Source organism: Dermochelys coriacea, chromosome 5, assembly GCF_009764565.3.
Source record: "Dermochelys coriacea isolate rDerCor1 chromosome 5, rDerCor1.pri.v4, whole genome shotgun sequence".
In the NCBI taxonomy this organism is placed as follows: domain Eukaryota; kingdom Metazoa; phylum Chordata; order Testudines; family Dermochelyidae; genus Dermochelys; species Dermochelys coriacea.
The window spans coordinates 81,403,682-81,429,014 of NC_050072.1; the positions used below are offsets into that span (position 1 = coordinate 81,403,682).

The window sequence follows — 25,333 nt, forward strand, 5'->3', positions numbered from 1 at the left end:
TCTGTAATTGTAGAATCCTCTGCATGGAGGTTTGGAAGAAAACTAGCCTTCAGCCCAGCTGTGTATATTATAACACTGACCAAATTACCACCAACCCAGTGCCTGCTTGGCCCACAATCTGCTCAGCACAGGGATTGGGAAAAAGGGACCATCTTAAAACCACCTTTGCACCTCTTTGATTCTAGGTCTAGCTCGTAGCTGACCCCCTCAGGATTGCTTTAATTTACCAGTGGCCATTACAGCAGTTGAGCATATCTGGAGGGCAATAGCACTTTGGCCACCCTGTTTCTCCCCAACAAACCCCTCTTCCCTGGGGACTCCTCCTTCCCTAAGGATATTCCCCAGCAGCCAGGTCTATGGCTTCTTTATGCTTGTGGAGTGGACCATAACACAAAGGACAATCTGGCCCCACGACTTGATCCCCAGTTGCCCATTGGAGCAGCCCAGAGTACAGGAGCAGGAACTATTTCCCATGATCTTATCTTCTATGTCCCAACACAAGGGATGGGGTCCTTCTTGCTGACCAATAGCCAAGGAACACCAAATGGCCCATCAAGCCCAAGGGCATTTCTAATATTGATCTTTCAGCAAGGAGAAAATAGGACCCCAAGGTGAAGAGTCCTATCCCTATGTCAGTCATGGGGGGGGGGAGTCAGAAGCATCATGAGTCTCTGAAATGTGCTTTTATTTATACATTTAAGAGGGGTTCAGCCGCCCCTGTATTACAGTCCCCGATATGGGACCGGTACTTGTTAAACACTAAATATGCATTTCTGAAGCGTTGATTTAACAACCACACCCACAGCAAGATCAGTGTTTGGACAAGGGCATAGAAATTCTGCTGACACTGCAGTACATAGAAAAGGCATTGTAAAATTCTGCAAGCCACTTTAATCCAATGCAAAACCCTTCCCCCAAAGATCAAATAAGAATTTGATACATTATTTAAATTGATGCAAAATATAACAATTGGCTTTCTGGCAATTTTCTATAACAATTGTACGGTAGCTGCTGCCGTTATTTTGGTGCAGTATAGTTTCAAATCATTATCTCAATCAAAGATTAGAAAGTGCATGGCTCTGAAATGTCAGGAGTTTTCAGGATACCCTGTTTCACAAGGTTGTTATTGAAACTTGATTCCTTGAGCCAAAGGCAAATCCTTGCTGTAATTGATTGTACTGAAAGAGAAACAAGAAGAATTTAGGAAATAGACTTAATCATTGAAACCAATTACAAGAACCATTTCATGTATACAAGCCTTCCTTAATGCAGTTACCAGTTTATTTTAAATTAAAAAGCATGGCGAAAAGTCATTTTTACCAATCTCTATAGTGTAGAAATTGGGCAACATGGGAGGATTGCATCCCCTTCCTAACTACCTCCTCTTCACCAGACTGAAGAGAAGATACAATCCTCCATTTGTCTCCAACCAAGAATGTTGTGGCAGACAAATTTCTACTAGTGAAAGCAACTTCTACTTCCTAGTCTATACTATGTGGCCCTCTGCATACAGAAACAAGGATGTCAGTTATTGGCATATATATGGTTTAGGACATGCGTTTGCTGCTGTGTGTCAGTAGTCACCCAGTAAAAATGAATATTCACAGAAATTAAGTATTTACCTAAATACTTGCCACTATCAATAGTGACCTTACTCTTTGTAGAGGCCAGCTCACAGATTTCCTTACAAATCAGAGCAATTATATTTTATTCAGTCAAGTTCAAGATCAGGAAGATTGAAACGAATATATTTAAAAAGATAATACCTTCTATAGATGTCAGGACTTTCCCCCCTTTTCCAAAAAGGATGGGTATCTACCCTACTTCCTTCTTGGAAGGATACATCTCCTTTTTGTTCTTAAAAAAAAGGGCAGATTATACCTTTAATTGGTTATCTCCTGCTCTATTATAATGAACTATTTGTTACAAGAATCTGTTGGTCTCTGTAGCTCTTTGGGCAGTCTAGCCAACAGACCACTGACCAAACTCTGAGATTGCTACTAGCTAGGAAGTTCCCATAGTGCCCACACTACCGCTAAGGGACTATTACTGCTGCTGTGGGAAGTTCTCTTGCAACTTAAGATTTACAAGCTATCAACTTTAACAAGTTTACTGTGCATTTTTACATTGATTTGTATCTAAATTATGTAAGCCTAGCTCTTACCAAGTGGACCTTCTCATGTACAGTTTCCATGAATCACTACCAGATTCTCTTCCACCACCAGTGTGCTTTTCACCACCTTCACAAAACAAAAACAAAAAAAGTTATACCACTGTGAGATAGAAGCTCCTTTGTGGTTATTTTATGCTCCCACACTTCAACCAAAGTTATATTTCTACTGCGAGGAGGAGGAGAGTATTTTATAAATTCAGTTAAAACTCTCAGAAGTAAAAAAGTTCTTCTCCTTCCCCAACTTTAGAAGAAAAACCAGAGACCCACCTCCACATACTCAGGTTGAAATTGCTGGCCTTCACGCACTTTGTCTCTCTGCCTTCCTGTTGACAACTGTATTACATGAATGGTTGGTTTTAACTGAATAAAATAACTATGTAGTGTGAGAGCAATGCTGTGGCAGTTTTATTTTCTTCTGTTGCAGAGTAGGGAGGTTTAGGAGAGAGAGGTGCAAAAGGTGAATATATGTTTTACAGATCCCCTTAGGAAGAAGTGCAGTAGCTGGCATGATGTATACACATGCACAGCAGATCTTTAAAAGCCATTTTTCTTATGCATGCAGCAATTGGAATTTTGGTTTTAACAGTTTTTGCTTTCAGCACAGTGAGAGGTTGTTATCCTAAGCTAGGACATCTTTTCTAACATCCAAAATACCTTGTTGATGGGTGTTACCTTTCCTTCATAGCAATAAATGTTCCATATGCTATTCTTTTATTAGATAAAGGTTTTTTTTAATGGAACAGAAAATTTGCCACTGGCCAAATTCTAGTCTCTGCTACACTAGCAAAATGCAGAGCAATAACATTGATTTCTGTATATTTACAGTGAAGAAATTGGGCAGATTTTGGCCTTTAAAATCAAGTGAAGTCAGAAGACCTGAAATAAGCAATCCTTAAAGTGGCAATGCTATGACTAGTCTTTACCAGAAGCTATGCAAGAAGAAAATGGTGTGTTTTTAAAAAAAATTGAACCTCATGTTTATACCATAGGCCCCACTGCTGTACAATAGTATTATCTAAAAGCATCATAAAATAAGAATGGCCATACTGGTTCAGACCCATGGTCTATCTAGCCCGGCATCCTGTCTTCTGATCGTGGCCGGTGCCAGATGCTTCAGATGGAATAAACAGAACAGGGCAATCGAATGATCCATGCCCTATAGTCCAGTTCCAGCTTCTGGCAGTTGGAGGTTTAGGGACACACAGAGCATGAAGTTGTGTCCCTGATCATCTAGGGTAATAGCCACTAATGGATCTATCCTCCATGAACTTATCTAATTCTTTTTTGAACCCAGTTATACTTTTGGCCTTCACAACATCCCCTGGCAACAAAGTTCCACAGGTTGACTGTGTGTTGCATGAAGTACTTCCTTATATTTGTTCTAAACCTGCTGCCTATTAATTTCATTGGGTGACCTCTGGTTCTTGTGTTGTGAAGGAGCAAATTAACACTTCCTTATTCACTTCTTTATTCCACACCAGTCATGATTTTATAGATCTCTATCACAGTCCTCCTCTCCCAATCCTCTCTCTTATCAGAAAGACTGGGACTGCTTTGCTGAGCTCTCCTCACATGGAAGCTGTTCCATAGCCCTGATCATTTTTGCTGCCCTTCATTGTACCTTTTCCAATTCTAATATCTTTTTCTGAGATGGAGTGACCAGAACGGCACGCTGTATTCAAGGTGTTGGCATACCATGGATTTATGGAGTGGCATTATGATATTTTCTCTTTCATTATTGATCCCTTTCCCAATGGTTCCTAACAGTGTTAGCTTTTTTGACTGCCGCTGCACATCAAGTGGATGTGTTCAGAGAACTAACCACAATGACTCCAAGATCTTTCTTGTGTGGTAACAACTAATTTAGACCTCATTATTTTGTATGTGTAGTTGAGATTATATTTTCCAATGGGTTTACCTTGCATTTATCAACAGTGAATTTTATCTGCCATTTTGTTGCCGAGTCACCCAGTTGTGACAGATCCCTTTGTAACTATTAATAAAGTCCAAAGCTGACTGCCATTTTGAGTAATTTTATGTTGTCTGTGATCTTTGCCACCTCATTGTTCACCCCTTTTTCAAATCATTTATGAATGTGTTGAGCAGCACTAGTCTCAATACAGATCCTTGGGGGATCCTATTTCTCTCCCCCTGTGAAAACTGACCATTTATTTCTACTCTTTTTCCTATCTTTTAACCAATTACTGATCCATGAGAGGAACTTCCCTCTTATCCCATGACTGCTTACTTTGCTTAAGAGCTTTTGGTGAGGGACCTTGTCAAAGACCTTCTGAAAGCCCACGCAGACTATATCCACTGCATCCCCTTTGTCTACATGCTTGTTGACACCCTCAGAGAATTCTTATAGATTGGTGAGGCTTGATTTCTCCTTACAAAAGCCATACTGACTCTTTCCCAACAAATCATGTTCATCTATGTGTCTGATAATTGTGTTCTTTACTATAGTGTCAATCAATTTTTCAGGCTTACTGGCCTGTAATTGCCAGGATTGCCTCTGGAGCCTTTTTTAAAAGTCAGCATCACATTAGCTGTCCTCCAGTCATCTGGTACGGAGGCTGATTTATGCAAGCGTCTACATACCAGAGTTAGTAGTTCTGCAATTTCATATTTGAGTTCCTTCAGAACCCTTGGGTGAATACCATCTGATAGTGGTGACTTATTGCTAGTAAATCTATCAATTTGTCCCAAAACATCAAGGTCGGAAATGTAATTAACATACCAAAAGCACCTCCAATCTCAGCCCCACTGGTTGGAATGTTAACATTTACAACACCACAGTCTGATCCCTTAGGCCTAAGAGCAAAGACAAGATAGACAAATGATTTGATCTTCTGTAGTTACATGGTAAGGAAAAGAGCCAGGTGTCTTCTCTAAAAGAGGCTTTAATGTTGAAGAAGTAATGTTTGACTAAGTGTTTGCAAATTAGACAATCCTGTGTTTTAGAAAGAGGAAAAATGTACGAGTTATACCCAAGCCAGCGGAAAATCCTGCCCAAATCCTTGGTGAAGATGCTGCTAGAGAGACCTTGTTTTACTTCATTATTCCAAGCAAAGACCTCTTCTTCTGTCTAGAAGGAATTACATAAGTAATTATGCCAGGACTACTGAAGACAAGCAGTGAACACAACAAAAAGGTACCATGAAAAACAGAATGCTAACTTAAACTAGCGCGATGATGCATCTTGTTAATCACATGGCAAATATGTGACTAGATGTACAGCTATTAGCATGCCAGGCTGTACAGAAAGGCAATGACAAAGAGCTTCCCCTCCCCCCGCAATCTATGCAATAAATATCTACAGTCCTGTATAGATTCCCATCTTTAAGCCTGGGTGCTTTTTAAATAAGATATATAAACATAACCAAGTCCTGAGCCATGCAATTATGCTGGATACCCCTACAGTTGAGAACTATAATAACTGGCCAATAATACACCATATTAGGACCGTTTCATAAACATGACACACACACACAGGAATATTTCTCTCTTCCTCCCTCTCCCCCTTGCATGGTTCAATTTAACATACAAGACATATGCACTATTGAAATAACACTGAACCAAAGCTCATTTAATTCCTCCTGTTTTGTTTTACCTTGAATTTCAGCACATAAAGAATGGGGGCAAATGTCTCAATGTGCACGATGGATGCATTATGGGGAAGGCCAGTCACAATCGTTGGCTCAACATAGTTGCCAGGGCGATTTAGAACCTTCAAAACACACACAAAAAAGTGATACCCAAGTTATTGCTTCAGACACATCAGTCTTTGGCTTAGGAACTAGGTACACTTAGTGCATCCCATTCAGTAGTTTGGATGCAGTAACTATATCTTGCAATGAGAAACAGAAAACCTTCTATGAGTAGCTAAACTGAACACACTGTACCAAGTTCTACTCAGTAACACATCTAGAATAGAAAAGAAAAATGTACAGAATTACACACATAATTATACAAACAAAATCAAATTGCAGACAGCCAGGTAAGCTTCCCTCTTCCCATCTGTGTTGTGAATGGCAAGCAGGGAAGATGACTTTACTGGCAATGTTCTGAACGCACTGAAGGTGGAGAGACTGCAATAATCCAAATGGAAGGCCTGGATAAGAGCTTATTATCCTGCTCCACTGGGATGCCTACATGACTCAGGATGTCATTCAGAGCCCTAACTCCTGTGTTTCATTGAGAATGGAAGGCCAGGGTTTGGACAGGAGGGCAGCTGCTTTTCTTTTTGTGAAAATGTGAACTGCAATTAAACACAGGAATAAGGAAAGCAGTATCCTCTTTCTACAGATTGTGGAAAGTGCAAGAGACTTGTCCAGTGCCAGACAATGAGTTAGTGGAAGAGCTGACATTGAATTCAGGATTTCATTTTCCCAGACTCACCTCAATTCTCTAAAACATGTTGCCTCAGATGTCAGGTGGAGCCATCCCCACCCTCCATGTGTCTGACTTGATAGACTTACATATTTGAAGTTCCTGATAGCACTGGATACATCTGGTCGGAATATGCTCTCCATGACCCACCAATCTGTGGTCATTTTTCTGATGCTCTATTCTAACAGCCCGGATAGTAAAAACAATCACCTTCCCACCATACACCACCGAGCCACCCTGCTGTTTGGCTTGTTCCACTGCATCAAGGAACATCATCACTGCTTGTTTAGTGTGGAGAGGCCCATACAGAGTGGTAGCTGAAAAGTAAAAGAGCATATTACATAGATTTCAAAGACATTATTTTAAGACAACTGTATACATTTCTAACATGCCTATCACCATGATAGCTGGGAAAATAACCACAAACAAAAGGAAGATAAACAAAACAATTAGGATTAATTAGATTCCTCCTCCTTTTTTCACAGCTTCAGTTAGAATAGGGGCTAACTCGATCATTTTGTAACAGTCTTTTCCCTCCATAAGTAGAAGCAAATAAAATAAAACCCTACTTACAGTCCCAAGGGTCACCGACGCGAATCTGTGCATATGCCTTAGCAAGTTTCTCCACCACCTCATCATGGATGCTTTCATGCAAGAACTAAATAGAGTTACAAGAGTTTTATGTACAGTTAGTAATATGTCACAGCTGTTGAAATTTGCAAAAAAATTTTGTGTGTTGAACTTTGGGCATCCCTGCAGAATAGGAGCTATATAATCAACCTCAAGCATTCAAAAAAAGCCCAAATAAGGCCTCAAAAATCGGGAGATTGGCTTAAAAGCTATTCTCTTTTTTTTTAAATAGAGGGATCTTAAATTTGCCTTATGGTTTCTGGGTCTTCAGGGAACACACAGGTCACATTTTCAAAGCTTTCCTCCACAAGGTCTAAAAGGCATATTTTTCCAAATGAAAAGTTGAGATTCCCTCTCTATCTCCCTCTCCCTCCCTCCCACACACAGACACACACACACACACACACACACACACACAGCTATAACCTGGGAATTTTAAGGAAGAAACCCTCCAAATATCCTAAGACTCATGATAACATTGTGAGAGTTAGCAACAAAATGCCGTTAGAAGAGGAATCAGTCCCCAGTAATACAAAGAGAAGATAAATAGATTTAAAATCTAGTTAGCAACTCTGAAATATTTTCTCTCACCCCACCCTACCCCAGCTCACTGGATGGAAAATTGAAGACATGCAGCCTCTCTCACTACAAAAGTACAGAAATGTACAGTAGAGCCTTGATAATCTTCACACTCCGGTCAGTTTAAAAAAACAAAACCTGATTTAGTTGGGGTTGGTCCTGCTTTGAGCAGGGAGTTAGACTTGATGACCTCCTGAGGTCCCTTCCAATCCTGATAGTCTATGATTCTATGAAAAAAAGTGCTACTCCCCATCTCAAGCGAAGTTTGATATCAAATTACTGTTGTGAAGTCTCATGCTAAGATTCAAGAGTTTACACAAAAATCCAGTACACAAACTATCAATTTAAAACTAAATACAAGTCAAAATAAATGGTGAAAACACATTGATATGTTATTGTGGCTTTGTTTGCTTATGGTTAATTTGCAACATTCATTTACAGTGGATCTCCCTCATTCATTATAAATGTCTCTCTAAAGCTTCTACTGAGTTTGAGAAGAACTTCCTCTTTCCAAAATTGCACTTGAACTTTTTATAGTGGCTAAACAAGTGACATCTGTAATTCTGGTGCAAGAAAGACTAGTTTTTGTTTTTAATTTGGCTTTGAAGTCTGAAGTGTAATAATTAGACAAAATATTTGAGCGCTAACATTAGTTTTAGAATCCTAGACTGGGCAAACTAGCTGAAGTTTTCCTGCTCAAATTATCCTTTTGTTCAGTAATTATTCATCTAAAAGGGACATCAGTTAAATTAGGACTCCAATATTTAGATTTTGTTAAAACAAGCTTTGACAAAATAATAATATCAACAGAGATGATCAAAACAATTTTAATCTGACAAATTACTTGTTTAAAACCCAAAAAAATCCCTATATGCTGTAATCCAAACACTGTACTACTTGCTGCACTACTTGCTAGCCGAAACTGCAGTCTATTTCAAATAAATGAAGGTGACTGCCTTGGCAATGAAAACAAAGTGAAATTCAATGAGTATAAAGGATGAGAAATGTTAGATTTTATATATTTTACAGTTTTAGTGTCATTGGGTATTTTTAAAAAACACATGTAAGGAAATAATTCTGGAACTTTAAATCACGACCTGCAGGTTAATAGTAATTTTTCCTGTCGCACTGGCTTTAGATGCATTAGAAGTATGTTTTAAGAATACTACTGCCCGTTCTCCAACTTCATACTGGATGATTTAACTATTCCAACTGTACAATACGTATTTACTCACCAGCCTTCTGGCAGTTGTGCATCTCTGGCCTGCAGTCCCCACAGCAGCAAATAGAGCAGAGGGGATGACGAGGTTAAGATCTGCATCTTCAAACACTTAAAGAGGAATTGAACATCAAGGTGTAAGTTACTGGCTTCTGGTTTCAAGCCCCTCTGAATTCAGTAGACACAAATTAGTTAACATAGTAAACTCTATTAGGCCTTTCAGGTAGCACTAAGAAAGAGATGAATTAATAGTATAGGTTAAGGACACTTTTAAACTACTTTCCTGTATGTATTTGGAATTAAGCACAAATATTTGGTTCTCCAGGCCACTTTGAACAAAGTTCCCAAGCAACACAACTTGATTGTGAATCAAGAAGCTGCAACCAGCTTCCTGCATCCCTCCCCTCTCCATTCTGCTTGAGTGGAACCCAGATGGCATGGAGAAACACCACCAAAGGGCCATCAGATAGCATGGACGATCAATGCCAAAGGGCACAAGTGATTAATACAGTGGAGCCAGGGCAGCAAAAGAAAATTAAAAAAAAATCATGAAGCAAAAAAAGAAGGGGCAAGTTTAAAAATTAATATAGCTCAAACTGGTGTCATATTGGGGGTTGATTGTTCCAAAAGCCTTCAGACAGATTAGCCAGCAGGAACTTTGTAGGTTTACAAGATTATTAAATAAAAGGCAAGAGCAATCAGGCAACTTTTACACTTGTCACACAAACAAGACCATGACCATGAAAGGCAGTACATTTAAAACAACAGAAAGAGAATCTATGCTACTTCCTGCCACAAAACACAGAAATAAAACGTAACAAGTTTCAGAGGAATTTGATATCCATTAGCATGGTTAGAAATTCAACAATCTAAGAAAGCTAAAAGTGTGCAATAGAGGGGAAAAGTGTACCAAGACATCATCAAGTGTTAACTCGCGTATATTTCTCCTGTCCCCATTAAGGTTATATCTACATAGCAGCAAGGAGGTACAATTCCCAGCTCAGGTAGTCATACACGTGCTAGCATGAGGTAGTGTGTTAATATCAGCATGGCTGCAGTAGCGCAAGCTGCAGCTCAGGTTAACTGCTCAAGTAAAATCTTGCCTGACCTGCTGAATACAAACTCGAGTACCTACCCCGAGCTGCAGCCCATGCTGCCATGACCACACTGATCTTGTAGCACATTAGCTTGAGCAGAGGTAGCCTGTGTATAGCTTCCTGAGCTGCTCCCAGCTGCTCCCCAAGACCTTGAACCAACTCCCTGGGAGTCAACAGAAAGACTCACATCAACTTCAATGGGCGCTAGATCAGGCTTTAAGATACTTAAATCTGAACTATACTACTGGACAATAAAAAGAGGGAAATAGGTATTTTTCTTAAGAATTTTTTCCCAGAAGTATGTGCCTATTGGCCGGCACTTAAGTATAAATATATTCTAGAACACTAAAAACACAGCTACCCCCAATTAAAGCCATCCTTAAACATGGTCCTCAAATGATAGTGTATAGTCCAACATTTGAATGTACCAGAAAAAATAAATAAAAATCACATCCCCACGGGCCAATACATAGACAAATTTTTCTTGACCTTTCACTTGTATTTTCCTAAATTAGTTTGTCCTCCACAATACTGCAAACCCAGAACAGCAGTGCACTAGTACACAACAACCAGGACGGAAAAATGACCATTCTAGACTTACCGCCCAAGCAGAGTGTAATGCAAAAAATAAATAAATAAAACAATGTTGGGAAAAGCAGCAACTGGAAAAACTAAATTCAGATTTTACAGTTTTCAGTTAATAGAGAACAGAGGTAATAGCTTTACTATTTTTAGCTTGAGAAACCCTATAAAACAGCAGTCTTATGATCCAGTATTTATGTTCAGCACAACCATGTGAAAACCTGAGTGCAATTTATAATCCCCATCCCTCAATGCCAAGATCAGAGTCCGCCTGTTCAGCTTTTTAAGGGTGTTTTGTTCCACAGTGATCCCTCTGGTCAGGTAAGGAGAGGCACTAACAAACCAAAGGAACTTCCACCTTCCTTGACTGGAAGATGGTGACTAGGATGTAGAGCCTTGAGAGCTGGGAGGTAGAGGACTGCTCATGAGAAGGGAGGTGTGTGTGGAGGGTGAGGGATCATTATTCACATATTATTTAGGCCTGATTCAGCAGGGTATTTCATGTGTTTCGAGTCAGGCACTTGCTTAAGGAACACATTAATCTGGACCTTCACCTGTAATAGCATTCACTGTATGCTAGATACTTTCCATACACAGAAGACGACAATCCCTGATAAAAAGGTTAGTCTACTATGTTAATATTAACATTAAAAGTAACTTGTATGAGAAGAGATTATTATATTGTGTATTACCAACAATGGCATTGTTTCCACCAAGCTCTAACAGACTCCGTCCTGTTGAAAGAAGTAAATCATAACGTGAGTTAAGAACCTAGTTTGAGTAACAATCATAGACCGTCCCTGTACAGTGACTAATACTTACTCCATGAATGCTCCCACTGAAACCAAATGGTACTACTCGAGGACTAAGGGTAACACAGTCTAACCTACAGTGAGAGTTTTTGCTTTAAAAAATAAAATAAATAAATAAATAAAAACCCCACTGAAGTAGTACAGAGTGTGAAAGACATGGACAAGGAGAGAGATGCTATTGAAACCAAAGGGAATCAAAAAGAAAAAATTAGCACTTGTGCTTATTTTCCTGGCAAGTGTCCTAAATCTCTAAATTTGGGGGAAGTATGGCCTTCCATTCTTTGATGAGCCCTTGATAGTGGAAGCTGCTCTGTATTCTATAGTTCAAATCAGGGAGCAACTGAAGAGAGTGCAAAATGCAACCCAAAATCCTCAAAGGGATTGAGGGATAGTGGCCCAAGGCTTTTGGTTTATATGGAGAACTGCCCATTGAAAAATATCTAGATGTTGACAACTGGGCATGGATCCAGGATTCAGCAACACTTCTGCAACAGAGGCAATCTGTGATGTCCTGACCCCCTTTCTTAAAAAAAAAAAAAGGGGGGGGGGGAAGATAGGGCAGCTGCAATTGGTGGGGAGGGGCAGTTGCCCAAGGATCATTTTGTTGACCCCTCCCAGAAATCAGTGCTGACCACAGTGGCATTATCACCTACTAGACAAGAATCAGGTAGATTCAGAGAGGCCATCAAAAACCAATTTGCAGGCCCACTGAGTTCAGCAGAGGCCAGATTTCAGGAGAATCTAAAAAAGTCCTGGATTAGGCTAGAATTCGCAGGAATGCAGCTTTGCTGCTGCACTTGTAACACAGTTTAAAAAAAAAAAAAAGCAATGAAACAAGTTCTATTTGTCAAAGTTCCAGCAGCCCCGCTTCCTAAACAAACAAAACACTTAAAGGGGAAAAAGCAAAAATCTACATACTTACCAAATCTCTCTTGTACCATAAGTGCCACTTGCTTGCCCACCTTAGTGCTGCCAGTGAAAGAGAGCAGGTCCACTCTCTCATCTCTTGCCATTGCTGTACTACATAAGAGAACACATGACTATCCTCAAAAGCATGTACAACTGGAGCAAGCTGACATGAAAAATGGGTTTCTTAATTATAACTAGGGCTATGATTTTGTCACAGAGGTCTCTGGAAGTCACGGATTCCGTGACTTTCCGTGACTTGAGCCCGCAGCGCCTGGGAGCTGCAGGGTCCCCCCCACCACCCATGGTGGCAGGAAACTACGGAGCCCAGAGCTCCCAGCTGCCGCAGAAGGTAGTGGAGTGCCCTGGGTGCTCCTAGCCACTGCGGGTGGTGAGGGGGGACCCTGCAGCTCCCAGACACTGTGGGCTCAAGTCATGGAAGTAACGGGGGATGGAGGGACCCCACAGCTCCCAGATGAGCCACCGGGGTGCTATGGGGAGCCCACAGCTCCAAATTTTGTCATGCATAAGATAGGTCATGGGCTTCTGTGAATTTTTCTTTATTGCCCATGACCTGTTCTTGATTTTTAATAAAAATATGCGTGACAAAATCTTAGCCTCTGAAAGCCAGGAATACAAAACAGATTTAAAAGAATCAAGTCAGTGACTAACTGGAATGCAACACAAAGGAGCATAAGTGCCAGAATAAGTGCCATATTTCCATGTCAGATTCTAGTACTGCGACATCTGCACTAACTCCGAAGTCTAACCCTGCCTACAGGAACAAAGCTGTCTATGCACTTGGCATGCCATTGGTGCTGTACAAACAGCAACCAAGTACCCTAATGTCTCCTTCAGACCCATGCTATCAACTACAACTTGGGGTGTACACCTTCCAAGGCTTTAGGCACTTTGTGGGCTCACATGCACCTCTATGGGAGTGAACATCCCCAATTGGCATGCCCATGAAGGTTGTTGGGGGAGGGGGTATAACAGGGGCTACACCCAGGTTGCATTCTTTATGGCTGTTCAGAGAGTTTGTTAGATGTGGCTACAAAGTAGTGGGAGAGGGGAAGAAGAAGAGTTAAAAATGGGGACAAATACCCTCACCAAACTAGAAGCTAGATTCACAGTTTGTTACATTTGTAGTAACACGGTTGGTCCAGCAACGGTCCATGGAATTATTAATTACATATTTACAGTAGTGCCAGCAATGTGCTGGACGGTCTCCAGATATTCAAAATAGGATGTTTCCTGCCCTGAAGAGTCTATAAATAGACAGGCATGTTCAAATTAAAGGCAAATAAAACAAAGGTAGATTCAACTGGTTTCTAAGTGGTAGTACAAGGCCCATATAGAGCAAAGCTATTTTCAAACTAGACTACTCCCGTAAGCCACCCTTCTGCCATTCCCTTCCCCACAAAATACAAGAGTTTTGCCTACCCAATATCTGCTCCGCCACATATCAGGGAGCAGATTGCACCAGGCACTTTGTTATCCTCCAAAACTTTGGCTATTATCCTAGAAAAAAAAAAAAAAAAAAAAAAAAAAAGAGAAATTTCTTGAGAGACTGGGATTTGAGAGATCTCAGTCAGATGCATGTGATAAAAATCAGCAGTTACTATTTTCACCTTGTCACAAAAAAAAATAAATAAAAATAAAAAAAATTAAGAGTATCATCTGTATCAGGTGCACTGTTTATATAAATATATTCTCCTCTCTGAAAAGATCTTTTGTCTAGTATAATAGTAAGGCTTATAACAAAATCCACATATTTAAAATATAATGCATCTTCCAAGATGTAACTGGCAAAGAGAAGACAGGTGAGCATATAAAATCCCAATTATAGCATTATTCATAGTATTTCCTTTGGAAATTCAATGAAATTATTCTCAGAAGTAGCATCTAGCATTTGGGGGGGAGGGGCATACTCTCAGGAATGAACAGTATTTTAAATTTTGTAGTACTTTTGTTACTTAAAACAGGTTAAAGTGCATAGCAAGCCATCTCCTCAATGTACTGATAGTGTCATCACAGCTGTCACCGAGTGGCGCTGTTACAATTGTCCAAGTTTTCTTTCTTTGCGTGTGAGCAAGTTTTGATTATTGGGAAGACATGCTGGCTTGTTAGTTTTGGATTAGGCCAGGTTCTGTTTTGAGACAACTTCAGGAGAGAGCGAGAGAGAACTATGCAAGCAGCAGAAGAGTTTGCCTCAAGAACTGAAGTTGCTTCCTGACATCTAGGCATTGGTGTTGGGCTGAGGTTCCTGGAAGACAGGAGCGTCAGCATGCTGTTTCAGTGTCTCACTCAGAACTGGTACGTGCACATATAAAACACGTTCCACTTACTGCATCATGCAGACTCTCCATCATTGATTTCTCCTCCACTGAGAAGCTGAACTGCAAGGCCCCAGACATCTCCTACTGTTCAGCAGAGGACTCAAAAAAGGGGTAACCAAGGGAATGAATTTATTCAATATAGTTGTTATTGTCTGTATGGCAGGGGAAGGAGACAAAGCCACTCTCATCCCAGCTACAAGATCTCAGAGACAAAGTGCAAAAGCAATTATATGTACAGATATTCAAAAACTTACTTTGTAACAGCTACGCTAATGAGGGACGTTGTAGGAGCACCTTTCCTTTAAGAAAAAAAATGCAAAATCAAATTTCATTCCCAAGAATACAAAATACTTTATGCAACTCTTGTAATATGCAAGGAATCAGAGTTAGAGGTATGGCACAGTAACCTTAGCTATACATTTTCAGATTTGAGTGTCTAATGCTAGATACTTAGGTGGAAGTGACTCAATATTTAGAGGTGTTACAGATCCAGAATGTCTAGTGAAGTGAAACTGAGCTACAGGTACCCAGAGCCTTTGAAAAATCAAACAACTTATTCAAATGCCTAGCTCTATGTACCCAATTTTTAAATATCAATCATATTCTTTATTATTTGTATGACAGTAGAGCCTAGAGGGCTCAATATCTAATTGGGCTGTTACAGTCATTGTGCTGGATGTAGTATAGACATGAATTCCAAGACATCCCCTGCTTCAAAGAGCTTACAGAAGTATAAGGTAGAATAGAGCTTTTAAGCAGGACTTGAAGCCAACCTAGAAATATTAGATGTGAAGAGTTTGTAAATGTGGGATGAATAACAGATACCTGAGATTTCAAATACAGTATTCCTTACATGCCTGAGAGTATCCTTACAAACATAGCTCTGCTGTGACAAGCAAAGACTACCCCTATCAGCATTTTAGTTTAAAGTATTTGTCGCAAACTATTTGAGCATCTTACCAGAGGCAAGCATTCCCACAGATCATTGCAATTGCATTATTCCAACCATACACTGCTACGGGGAAGTTAAACGCAGTGATAATTCCTACCAATCCCACAGGATTCCACTGTTCTATAAGGGCATGGCCAGGTCCTAAAAACAAAGACACAAATTAGAGCAATTTGATTGTGTGCGCGTGCATGACTGTTTTGCTCAATAAATGAAAAAAGAAAAGGCATGAACTGCAAGAGATCTTCAGGATCTGAGATAGAGCCAAAGTTTGTTGACTTTTGGGACCCATCTATTTACGCAAGTGTTTATCAGAAGTAGGTGGATAGTTTATCTTATCTTATTTGCATTGATGTGGGCAATACTCAATTTATTACCTTTGTATTGGCAATTGTAGGACATTTTTTTTTTAAACACAACATAAGTTACTTGTTGGTAGATTCCCCAGATTTCATTCAATATTTCTAATAACCGTTAGGATAGACACAAAAAACGTCAATGCAGATAGTCTGCTAAGAACAAAAGGAGAGAGGCCAGTTTCAGCAAAATTGTATTAGAGCTGTCCTGGTGCATGGCTGTATCTTAGTACATAGAAAGGCTGTTTACATTCCAGCTAGATGATCTGCTGGAAAATACAATGAAACTTATTTCAATAATCCACAAACCAGATATTTCCATCAAATAGTATCATCTCATTTTTCAGCAGAACTTTAATAGCTTTAGTGAAGTCTATTTGTAGGAACTAATTAGTCATGCAATATATGTATGTTATGTTACAGTTGTACTCTACAGCATGCTGGTAAACTAGTTGTAAGGAGTAATCATGTCAATTGGATAATGAGGGAAACAAGAGTACAAGCATGTTTCTTGCTGACTTATCAATCTGCAAAGTTTAATTGACAACAGGTTTCCCATGTCTTAGTGCAAACTAGCTAGATTTTGCTGTACTCATTCCATACTTCGATTTAGTTACTTTGTTAATGGAGAGGAACTCAGTTCTCTGTTACTGTATGTATGTAGTTTCTAATTGAGGCAAGAATGGATGCACTCTGTAGCACCAAAACAGGTCATCACATAGATCAGATAAGTCACAACAGCAGATACAGTAAACTGGTAACTTGCATAAATATATAATATACAGTGCAGTAATGTAGAAAGAGCTCCATTATATCCAGAACTTTATAAATACAAATGTTAATACACGTTCTTACTTTCTGAAGGCAAGACAGGTCCACCGATCATTCGGGACAAGCCAACAGCATAGTCACAGACATCAACATATTCCTGAACTTCGCCAACACCCTCGACAAAAATCTTTCCCATCTCTAGTGAGACCTGACAATGTTAACAACACATGGGATCATTTTTTAGACTCTCAGACTTTAAGGCCAGAAGGGACCATCATGATCATTTAGTCTGACCTCCTACACATTGCAGGCTACAGAACCTCACCCTCCCACTCCTGTAATAAAGCCATAACCTCTGGCTCAGTTACTGAAGTCTTCAAGTCATGATTTAAAGACTTCAAGTTATGGAGAATCCACCATTTACACTAGTTTTAACCTGCAAGAGACGCAAGCCTAATGCTGCAGAAGAAGGCAAAAAAAAAAAAAAAAAAAACACCCAGGGTCTTTGCCAATCTCACCTAGAGAAAAATTCCTTCCTGACCCCAAATATGGCACTCAGTTAGACCCTGAGCATGTGGGCAAGACCCTCCAGCCAGACACCTGGGAAATAATTCTCTGTAGTAACTCAGAGCCTTTCCATCTAGTGTCCCATCACAGGCTGTTGGAGATATTTGGTGGTAGCAGTTACAGATCAGCTACATGCCATAAACTTATCAAGCTCAGTCTTGAAGTCAGTTAGGTTTTTTGCCCCCACTGCTCCCCTTGGAAGGCTGCTCCAGAAATTCATTCCTCTGATGTTCGAAACTTTTGTCTGATTTCAAGCCTAAACTTGTTGATAGCCAATTTATATATTTTTGCTATAAGCTGGGGACTCACCAGTTGGAAGCGACAGAGAAGACCCAGATGTATTGGTTGATGACAGGATGACTATGAGCCGCCAACCTGATGGGCTCGTGAAAAAGACTAATGCAGTGCTGTTCACCTTTCAATTCTCATATTAATCCCCATCTTCTCCAATTTATCTAATAATTTCCCACATGGAACTGTATAAAATGGGACAGGGCAGGCAGCAGAACAGGTCACCTGCTACTGCTGCAGACACACAACAGGCTAGGAATCTGAGCTCTGGGTTCAAAAGGCAGCTTGTTTTTATGGCCACTATGAGTCTGCACCACACTGCACTCAAGATCAGCCACACAAGGAGAAAGAGGTGCCCTCATCTGTGACTAAGGGATGGACGTTGGAGGGGCACTTGAATACTGGTGGTTTAAAAAAAAAAAAGTTCATCTGTATCTGTAAAGGTGCTGGAGTGATTTCTGCCTCCCAAAAGGCTGATGGTGGCTTCACCCAAGGCAAGGAGTGGGAGTTTGAAACTACTAGGGATCTGTATAGGATCTCAGGACCACATTAGGAGTCAGAGAGCCAAGATCCAAAGATACCATTATGATCATCTCCTGTAGAACAGCGGACATAGATTTTAAGCAGGGTTCTAGTATTTTTTTCCCATATCAGGTTGAAAACCATGTAATAACTTCATGCTTTAGCAACTCAGAGCTGCAGCACATGTGGTCTCTAGCACATTTTTCAGTCCTCTGTCTGTCCACACTAGGCAGAAAAACAGTACTCTGCGTAAACACAGAGGTACCTAGCACACTAATTCCATCATGGAAACTGCCTAATGGTCCAACAGCAGCAATCCTCTGACTTTTATATCCTGAACCAGCACTTACTGAGATCCTTTCACAGACCATCTCACCTCCTAAATCCCTCGTTCTCCACATCTTAGTTCTCACAATTTTTCAGATCACCAGAAAGAACCCAGGTTGAAAAGCTCTGTATGAGAGGAAGTCTTCTTTCAGGACCATTTTAATATCAGTGCCCTGTCTCACAGAAAGGTGGGGAAGCAGCATGGTGACAGTTGAGCATGATAAAGGTCTTTGTTTGGAAAGAGGACAGTTTCAGAATCACTTACTTTTTTCCTGTTTTGACAGGTGCGTTGAGGACAATGCTCTTAGGGGAGAAACTGGAGATGACAGCGTGACCATGAGCCTAGTGTAGTTTTAAGACCATTTGTGAATTAGAGATACGATTTTTTTCCAAGTGCTAGCTTCCGAGTCCACTTAAAATCACTGAGAATTTGACAACTGGCTCAAATGGGAGCCAGAGGACTTAGACTAATTCTGAACACCTTTGAAAACTCCATCCTAGGTTTATTAATTCATAAATATTTGTGGCCCACTTCCTAAAAAACAAACTGTCTTTTAAAAAAACTGAAGCAGTGCTTCCCACACGTAGACACAAGTTACAATAAATACAGCTTTGTGAACTGGTACAAGGAGGAAAGGAGAAGGGGCAGTGGATGACAAAGAAAAATATTGATCAAATTCTGAGCCTGAGAATTGTGATGGCATCACTTTAAAACTCTAAAGCAGAGGTGGGCAAACCATGGGACCATCCTGCCCAGCCCTTGAGCTCCCAGCCTGGGAGGCTAGCCCCCCAACCCCTCCCCTGCTGTCCCCCCTCAGCCTCAGCCGCCAGTGGCTGCTGCTCTGAGTGGCATGGCTGCCAGCCCTGCTGCTCTGAGCGGCATGGTAAGAGGGTGGGGAGCGGGGGGGTGGTTTGGATAACAGGCAAAGGTCGCGGGGGGCGGTCAGGGGCAGGGAGTGGTTGGATGAGGTGGAAGTTCGGGAGGAGGGGGCAGTCAGGGGATGGGGTGTGGATATGGGGCAGGAAAGTCAGGGGGTTGGATAGGGGATGGGGTCCCAGGGGGGCGGTTAGGGGCAGGGGGTCCCGGAAGGGGACAGGAAGTGGGAGGGGGCAGATAGGGGGTGGGGGCCAGGCTGTTTGGGGAGGCACAGCCTTCCCTACCTGGCCCTCCATACAGTTTCAGAATCCCGATGTGGCCCTCAGGCCACAAAGTTTGCCCACCCTTGCTCTAAAGTGAAGTGGCATTATTTTTAAAATAGGGCACCAAAAATGCAGGCTTACATTTTATTTCTTTAAAAAAAAAAAATCTTTTTGGTTTCCACTAATGATCTGTGGTAACAAGTAAGTATTTAGAAGTTATTAAGACTAACAATTTCTCACTTAATTACACAGAGCTACATTAAAACCAGAGTTAAACATAATTTTGACTTTTTCAAAATGTGTACACATTGCTCAGGACACCTTACCAAGCTTCCCAGATCTTTGATTTTCTTTCTCAAGGCATCACCAATCTGCCTCACTATTTCTCCACGTTTAGGTGCAGGAACCTAGACAAAAAAAAATTTTTTTTTTTTTTTTAAAGAAACTGATTCAGAGACTAAACTGCACCTTCTGCTACAGGCACTTGCAGCCAGGCCATCAAGGGAAGACCAACCAGTACCTTTTTCCTCTCTCCTCCCACTGACTACAGTGAACTACTCATGTTTAAAGTTAGGCTGAATCCTTGCTGAATCAGGGCCTCAAATAGAACTGCTCATGGGATTAAGGGTTTAGGGCTTCTGGTGCTACGACATCATCATTGGCTGAATGCAGACTTCAAATTACTGTTCTCCTTATCCCATTCCAGCATACATGTGGACCATTTTCAAACAGATATGAGCTTTAGGGACCTGTCAGAAAGTAAATTTCTCACATACCACGCTCACTATGCATTTTTACTGCCCTCCTTTGTAGTCCAGCCAGCCCTGATATCATATAGTGAATTGTGAATATCTTGCTAGAGCCCAGTGTATAATGTACTTACAGGGCAGACCAGTTGGCAACACAATTCCCTGTTTTAAGAGATATCTTATGTAGCTATGCTACAGAAGCTAAACTGTCCAAAAAAAAAAATCCATCTAATCCTTTTGGTTGCAAAAACAACCTTCAAGACATGAACTTTATGTAATCACTTCAGTAATATCTACCACAATCTGCAGGCAGACTGAAACTATAGTACTGTTGATATTAATGGGAACAATTCATACTCAGCTGCTTATTGATTCTGAAGCCTACTATGAATATTTTAAATGTTAACCTTGTTAACTATTTCACTGCTGATAATTTCAGCAGAAAAGCTGATGAGCCAAGTCCGTCTAGCATAAATATGCTGATGTACCCTAGCCAAGAATTTGGCCTGTTGTATTTATCCATCATTGTTGGGTGTCTTATTTTTGGGAGAAGAGCAGCTATTTTCACTAAAAGGTTTCTGAGGTGAGAAAAATAATGGAATTGCAATATCCATCTTTCCCAAAATTAAAAAGTTATCCAAGGGGAAAGTAGATTAGTGCCTTCCCTATTACCACAATGATCAACTGCCCTTCTAGATACTAAAACCTCCTCCATGGGCTGCTTCAGGGTGGTTTGCGAGGATAAACTAACCAAACAACAAACATCTTACACACACACCTTAGCCTTTCTTACTTAGCTTTAAAGACTTTTAGCTTCCTTCCACTCCCTACAACAGCTTCTGTAGTACAAATGCACATTACAATACAAATGTCTATGGCACACTGAAAGTTTGGAGACACATTTAAATGGTTTGCATTTTATATCAAATGAACACATTGGACCTGGAGGGCAGTGAGGGCTTGGAAAAGGTGCTGTGTGATCATGAGGTCCTTGCTGCCCAATTTAGGTTTAAGTATCAGGGGTTAGCCATGTTAGTCTGTATCCACAAAAACAACAAGGAGTCCGGTGGCACCTTAAAGACTAACAGATCTGAAGAAGTGGGGTTTTTACTCACAAAAGCTTATGCTCAAATAAATCTGTTAGTCTTTAAGGTGCCACCAGACTCCTTGTTAATTTAGGTTTAAGGTATCATATAGGACATGGAGTCTTAAGTCTCCAAAAGAAAACAGTAATTTAGCGGTTTCAGGGGTCCTTATCTGCTGTAGAGACACTTTCAAAAATATGAATAATCATTTGTCAACTTACATCTGCCCATATTTTCCATGCGTCTTTAGCTTTCTTTATTGTTTCTTCATAGTCCTCCAAGCTGGCCTAAATGAATAAGGATTTAAGCGGGGAGTGAGACACAAAACACAGAAGTTACTTTGCTATTGGTTGCTTGAAGCTGAAATACAGAAGAGGCAGTGAGCATGACTCAAGCAGAATGGATTTTCTGTGGACAGTGCTGAATTGGGAGGTATCATTCTTTAGGAAAGTTATATTCTAAGCAACTGTGTTCACAGCTTGAGATGCTGGTTTCTAACTGTGCTGACAAGACAGTTGCTAGAAACGAAAATTAAATTGGAAAATTAATACCATAAGGTGTCTGGGGAACATAGCTACTATCCTAGCTAAAGTTCACAGTTTAAATAAAGTTTTCCTTCAGCTGTATTCCCCATGGGAAAAAATCATGGGAATACATAGCCCATTTATCAGAGGGGTAGCCGTGTTAGTCTGGATCTGTAAAAGTGGCAAAGTCCTATGCCACCTTATAGACTAACAGATGTATTGGAGCATACGCTTTCGTGGGTGAATACCCACTTCGTCGGATGCATGTTAGTCTATAAGGTGCCACAGGACTCTTTGCCACTTTTATAGTCCATTTAGTGACATTTTGCTTTATTATTGTAAATCCCACTATTAATACAAAATAAAAAATAGTGATAATAATAAAAAGTACTGCAGAGTATCTACCCTCCCAGCTTCACTCCTTTGCACCCAGCCCATCTTCACTGGATCTATGAAGCCTGAAAACTTGGAGGGTGGGAGAATAAAGAGAATAGGCTAACAAGCCCTCTCTCCCCCATGCAGTATCTCCTCCATCTGGATCCACTGGTTTGTGCTCACCCCATCTATAGAATCAGATTGGCAGCATTTGAGCTTAAGGGTATATCTACATTGAAAGAAAAAAAAATGGGGGGGGGGGCACAGTAGTCTTAACTAGGGTTAGGTAACCCATGTTAGCTAACTCGGGTTAAAACAGTAGCGAAGACAAAGCAACTCTGCTTTTTAACTTGAGTTAACAAGAGTTAAAGCCTATGGGAACCCTGTCACAGGACTCTGCCACTCGAGCTGTGAACCTGAGTTAGCTGAGCTGCTGTCTTCACTGATATTTTAATCAGAGCTAACCTATATTAAGAATACCCTTTTTTTCTTTTTCCCACAGTGTAGACATACATTTTTGAATGTTGCTTTTGTAATAAAGGGAGTAGAAGTTTAGTTAAGCACCACAGCACGCAAGTTGACCGGACTATATTATGCACAGGTTGACCAGTGAAATTGTGAAGACTCTTGTTCCATGTCATTGCTGCTATGTAGTGAAACCATGAAGAGACATGTCAGTTTCAGATACTTGGATGAGAAAGTTATGAACAGAAGCAACAGGCACTAGAGCTAGTCACAAAATAGGAGCTTCCCTTATATCCCCCAACTCCTTAAAAAAGATTATGGAAAGGGAGAGTAGCAGAATCTCCTCCTTTTCTGCAACACCTCCAGGACTAGAGAGAGACTGAATAGCAAAAATGTCCCCTTCCCTCCAAAAGACAGGCAGGAGGTTGGGGAGGGAGGGAGAGACCAATCCAGCAGCCACCCAAGAGTTTCACATTTACCAGCCACCTGATTGCAAGAGACTAATATGGGTAGAGGACCCAGATACAGCAACTTGATCAGAATTTCATCTCCCTCTCCTTCCTAGCAGCTGGGGTGGAGGACTGGTCGTCTCACCAGGGTGTTGGACTCTATCTTCCAAATTAGCCTTTGGCTACCATGTGCCTTTTTTGAGCCCTTGCTCTAAGTAGGCACCAGAAAGAGAAAAGACAAACTTACCTGTCGCACACTTGCTATTGGCTCATTGTTAGTTGGGCAATACGTTGTCACAATCTAAAGAAAGAATATTTTAAAGTCATGTTAGGAATATGCATAACTAGGGGAAAATGTTGGTGTGTATTGGATGGAGCGGGGATGGAGACACAGTGACTTTTTTATGCAAAAAGGAATTTAAGCAATAACGCAAACACATACAAAAAAAATATACTAAACACCAAGCGTGTCAGAAAAAATTACACCTACTTCCAAGTGAGAGACCAGACTAGATGCAACAAGATAACATCACCCTACAAAGGAGGCAAGCCAAATAACACATACCAAAAGCTGGAGCCTAAAGAGATTGCCACATACAAACCTGTGATTATTCAACCCTACCGACGATTAACTTCAGAGGGCCGATAACGGGGGATAGGGCAGACAAACGTTTCTACTCTGCTCTCCCACGGAGAAAATTTTTTGCACAGAAACAATAACTTTATAGGGTTTCAAAGCTGTCCGATTGCAACCTAGTTATCAAGTTTCTTCCTTCTTTCAGCAGCACATTGATTTCAGGGGCCTCCCGCTTTTGGCAGCAGCTGGCTTTTCCTAATCCAGAAAGTCAGCCACTCTTAATCAGGGCCGCCGGAGCTACAAACCTACCTCTCCTCTTCCTCCCCAGATCCCATTATACACTCCTTCGTTTTCTTCTTTCAGTCCCAGGTCTTTCAACCACGCATACTGGGGCTGATTGATCAGCAACGTAGTCATGAATGCAGCAGGCCTCTTACAAGACGCTAAGATTCTCTTCTTCAGGAAAACGTGTCTGGAGAGAGCAAAGCTTAGCTGCAGCATAGCGAACCCAAGCTATAAGGCAAGCAACGAAACCTACTGGAGGCAGCCAGCAATACGTAGCCCTGAGCCGCCCCCAAAGTCGGGGAGACATGATTGGTGAATTCAGGGGTCTGCCCACATTCTCGGTCCGGGCAGGTTCTTCAGCCTGGCTTGTCAGACAAGCTGTTCCTCCAACCATCGATCAACGAGGGAGTTTATTCTTACCGAAAATAACATATCCTTTTTACAGACTGGCTAGCGAAAGAGGGAGCGAATGAATTAGTTACTGCCATCTAGTGTGTAAAGAAATCAATGCTACAGGCACCAACCTGGGGAATTCAAGGAACCTCTTCTGTGCAAAAAGGAGCGTTTGCTTCACTGTGCAATTAAATATACGTTTACTTTTGCAATAGAGAATTTTAAACTATGTAGCTTCCTTTTTTGCGTCAGAGTGAGGCTAACAGACAGCTTTGTAATAACTCATGCAGGGATTTTAAGCGAAGGCATTTGAGAACTCAGACAGCAAAACCCGCTAAAGCCTGAGTTCTGGAGCTGCACTATATTCCCAAAAAAAAGAACAGGAGGACTTGTGGCACCTTAGAGACTAACAAATTTATTTGAGCATAAGCTTTCGTGAGCTACAGCTCACTTCATCGGATGCATTCCTGATGGACATCATACCAAAAGGACCGAGGGAAGGAATGCATCCGATGAAGTGAGCTGTAGCTCACGAAAGCTTATGCTCAAATAAATTTGTTAGTCTCTAAGGTGCCACAAGTCCTCCTTTACTTTCTGCGGATACAGACTAACACAGCTGCTACTCTGAAACCTGGCACTATATTCCATAGCTCAGAGGAGATAAAACACAGTAATCCAACAATACCGAGGCTGCAAATCAAGATCCACTCCAAAATATTTCACAAAGAAAAGATGCCATCCTAGAAAAGAACAGGGCAACCAAAGTCCTGGAGTACTAT

The 25,333-nt window shown here is 40.9% G+C and overlaps 1 protein-coding gene across 2 annotated transcripts; it reads right to left on the minus strand.

The window, feature by feature from the left end:
- Positions 1 to 668: 668 nt before the first annotated feature.
- Positions 669 to 24,667, minus strand: ALDH7A1 (aldehyde dehydrogenase 7 family member A1). Of its 2 annotated transcripts, none has more exons than XM_038402408.2 (18): positions 24,186 to 24,667; positions 23,547 to 23,600; positions 21,708 to 21,773; positions 19,979 to 20,059; positions 16,890 to 17,013; positions 15,690 to 15,822; positions 14,984 to 15,028; positions 13,834 to 13,911; positions 12,407 to 12,504; positions 11,365 to 11,406; positions 9,010 to 9,104; positions 7,139 to 7,223; positions 6,776 to 6,882; positions 5,787 to 5,903; positions 5,164 to 5,261; positions 4,914 to 4,987; positions 2,165 to 2,240; positions 669 to 1,178 (listed from the first exon to the last, which is right to left on the minus strand). In XM_038402408.2, exons 1-18 carry the CDS (start codon positions 24,375 to 24,377, stop codon positions 1,124 to 1,126), a joined length of 1,620 nt encoding a protein of 539 aa, XP_038258336.1. In that variant the 5' UTR covers positions 24,378 to 24,667; the 3' UTR covers positions 669 to 1,123. The 2 variants fall into 2 exon arrangements, with proteins under 2 accessions (XP_038258336.1, XP_038258337.1); XM_038402409.2 differs by having other exon boundaries at positions 24,415 to 24,570.
- Between the last annotated feature and the right edge of the window lie 666 nt (positions 24,668 to 25,333).